The 2,880-nt window shown below is 38.9% G+C and overlaps 1 protein-coding gene across 1 annotated transcript; it reads right to left on the reverse strand.

Moving 5' to 3' along the window:
• Positions 1 to 1,696: 1,696 nt before the first annotated feature.
• LOC149132837 (ATP-dependent DNA helicase PIF1-like) lies at positions 1,697 to 2,520 on the reverse strand. Its single transcript, XM_089362064.1, has 2 exons — positions 2,156 to 2,520; positions 1,697 to 2,063 (listed from the first exon to the last, which is right to left on the reverse strand). The coding sequence occupies exons 1-2, from the start codon at positions 2,518 to 2,520 to the stop codon at positions 1,697 to 1,699; spliced, it is 732 nt and encodes a 243-aa protein (XP_089218190.1).
• Between the last annotated feature and the right edge of the window lie 360 nt (positions 2,521 to 2,880).

A 2,880-nucleotide genomic window follows, 5' to 3' on the forward strand; every position in this document is an offset into this window, starting at 1 on the left:
GGAAATCACGAATATACCGTATTTAATCGAGAATCAAGAAAAGAAAATCAGTTATACTTTATTAGAGAATGCGGTTGGTGTTGCGGAGCAACATATACGCCTCTGGCAAATGAAACGTAAGTAGGTCTATTTATTATAATGATGATGATCTTCTACAAGTTGAATTGGTGATAATGATGATGGTTTTATCATATACATGATAATAATGATGTTGAAAATGATAATGATGATTTTCATGCTAATAGCAGCAATGAGAAATTTGCGTGGGATGTTAATGATAGGAAATGATGAGGGAGATAGCTATAAAATCTTGTTAATCGTAGTCTTGATTTTCCAGTTCATATTCATGTATGCAATTATGCTTCTGTTGAAGATGAACAGGCGTGGTGTTGAATTTACTTGTAGTTAAAAGGATTCAAAATATATAATTCAAATGGATGTGCATTTAAGGAAAGTTATGTTAAAATGCTATGTCTCCTCTAAAGAAAATTAACAGTCAAAGGTTGTCGGTGTCATGCACAGCGCATCAATAATCATAAATTCCAGAACTTTCAGAGTTATAACACTCTTGTCAGAATAATATAAACTAGCGGGAACCATGGAATTTCCAAGAACCGATTACTACAATGTTGAGTAAATAATAAACGCTTTCTGCTATATGTATACATAAAAATAACGCATTGAAGAAAGGAGTAAATATAATCTTTACATATATAATAGAATGAGACACTTAGGCAGCAAATACTAAAATTGCGTATATTTGTAGAGTTCTATTTACAAATACATAAAGTTTAGCTATTAATTCTATCCTTTTTTGACATACAATACTCATAGGCTGGGAAAATAAACAACACACAGAGATACTTGGGAGTGTTTACCATGTGTGCAAAGATTGGTAAAGCCAATCAGTCAATGGTACTCCCCACTCCCAACATAGAGCCATGTCAGTTTCCTCCGATATGTATACAGAAAACAATAGACCTATATATGTACAAAACTACATAATACATGCCACATATAAATAGTTACCTGTTTTCAAAGATATTCATTTGTTTGTGTGTGTGTGTGTATGTGTGTGTGTGTGTGTGTGAGTGTGTGTGTGTGGTGTGTGTGTGTATGTGTCTGTGTGTGTGTGTGTGTGTGTGTGTGTGTGTGTGTGTGTTTGTGTGTGTGTGTGTGTGTATATATAAACCAAGGACACATACCTAATGCAATCAAGGATCTCCAGAATTTCTGAAAACACTCCACTCCTTCAAGTCAGTAGTTCACGCCAGACAATGTTGTTAGTAACAGTTCGCCCTCTTCTCCTCACTGGTCTATCTGTCTCCATCACCTTAACCCTTACATCTGAGAGTTTGCGATCTCTGGACTATTCCACATATAGCGGCCCGTGACTGAACACTGGTTGAGGTAAGAACAATCCCACCTTCTCAAATGTCTACCCCTGTGACTTGTCAAAAGTCATGGCATATGACAAATGGACAGGTAACTGGGTTTTCTCCAAGGTGAATGGCAAGTTACGGTCGCTGGGCGCCAGCGTTATTCTGGGGATGAGGACACGTCTGCCAATTAGTGAGCCGCTAATCTAGAAAGCTTCAATTGAATGTTGATGCGTGGCCACCAGTTCCAGAGATCATTCTGGATAGAAATGTCGGAAAGAAGCATTACTATTGCGTCGTGTTTTAAACTCAATTTATCAGGAGGCATTCCTGAAGGTGATCAAAGAGTTTAGAAATTCAAGTGGATAGCGTTCAGCCTCAGCAGGATCATCTGTCAAAGCTATATCTGTACTATAATAGGTGCGGCAGTCACCTGGAAGTTGTCTCAAAACTTCTTCGTTGATCAGGAGGCAGTCTGAGTTCTTTGGCGAAATAATTACTCTGCTTCTCCTCTCTTCGGCAGATGTATTGTTGAAGATATCATTCACTAAAGAGCCGTCAACGCATGGAATTTGAAGCACTTCTGTGCCATCAACAGCAAGATTAAAATCTTGTGGAGCTGCATATGTTCCGCTGCCAAGATGCAAATTGCCTTTGATCTGCTGTTGTCTTGATGTTTTTTGGCTTAGATGAAATTAACCCATAGAGGAGAATTTTTAATACAGACTTCAATAATTTCCTCACGAGTTCCTCTTGGAAACATGGGTACTACTCGCCTAAAGTCTTCCCCCGAGAGAATAACTTTACCACCAAAAACAGCAGCAATGCCAGTGATACCTAGCAAGGCGTTATCAATAGCATGCAGTGCAAATGAAGGGATGATAGAATCCTCATCCAAGATGATCAAATCCAGGTTTCGTAAATGATTTGTATTTTCTGAAGTGGCTTCTATATTACACACGCTGGCCTCCTTGACTGTGACAGGCAACGTAAACAAACTATGGATAGTCTTTCCACCTGACAGTATTGTAGAGGCAATGCCTGTGCAAGCACCAATGCACACATTGCAGTTGTTCCTTCGCAGATAAAAATTTATGGTATTAAACATATAAGTTTTACCATAACCTCGTGGTGCCTCCATATAGAAACAGGAGTGGTTGGGCACATCACCTCTTCCCTTCTCATCTACAGCATTAGCAATCAGTCTCTGTTCGTCAGTAAATGTATAGGTTCAGGCAGCCAAATTGCTAAACAATTAATGTCATTCTCTATCAGAAGTGTATCAATTCAGTGCAGTGCCATTTATTCTGCGTGTTCTGAATCAAAATCTTGGTGCAAAAAATCTTCAATCATGAATTCCTAGTGAGTGGTCCATATGTGAAGAGCATTTGCAGGGTTCATATATATGCACAGGGCAGCAAAGATAACACGCAACTGTAAGGGCAGCTGACAGGTAGCAGTGTCTATCAACACATGTTCCAGTGTGTCACCGTTTGAGAGA

Source organism: Octopus bimaculoides, chromosome 13 (genome assembly GCF_046866305.1).
Source record: "Octopus bimaculoides isolate indiv1 chromosome 13, ASM4686630v1, whole genome shotgun sequence".
NCBI lineage: Eukaryota > Metazoa > Mollusca > Cephalopoda > Octopoda > Octopodidae > Octopus > Octopus bimaculoides.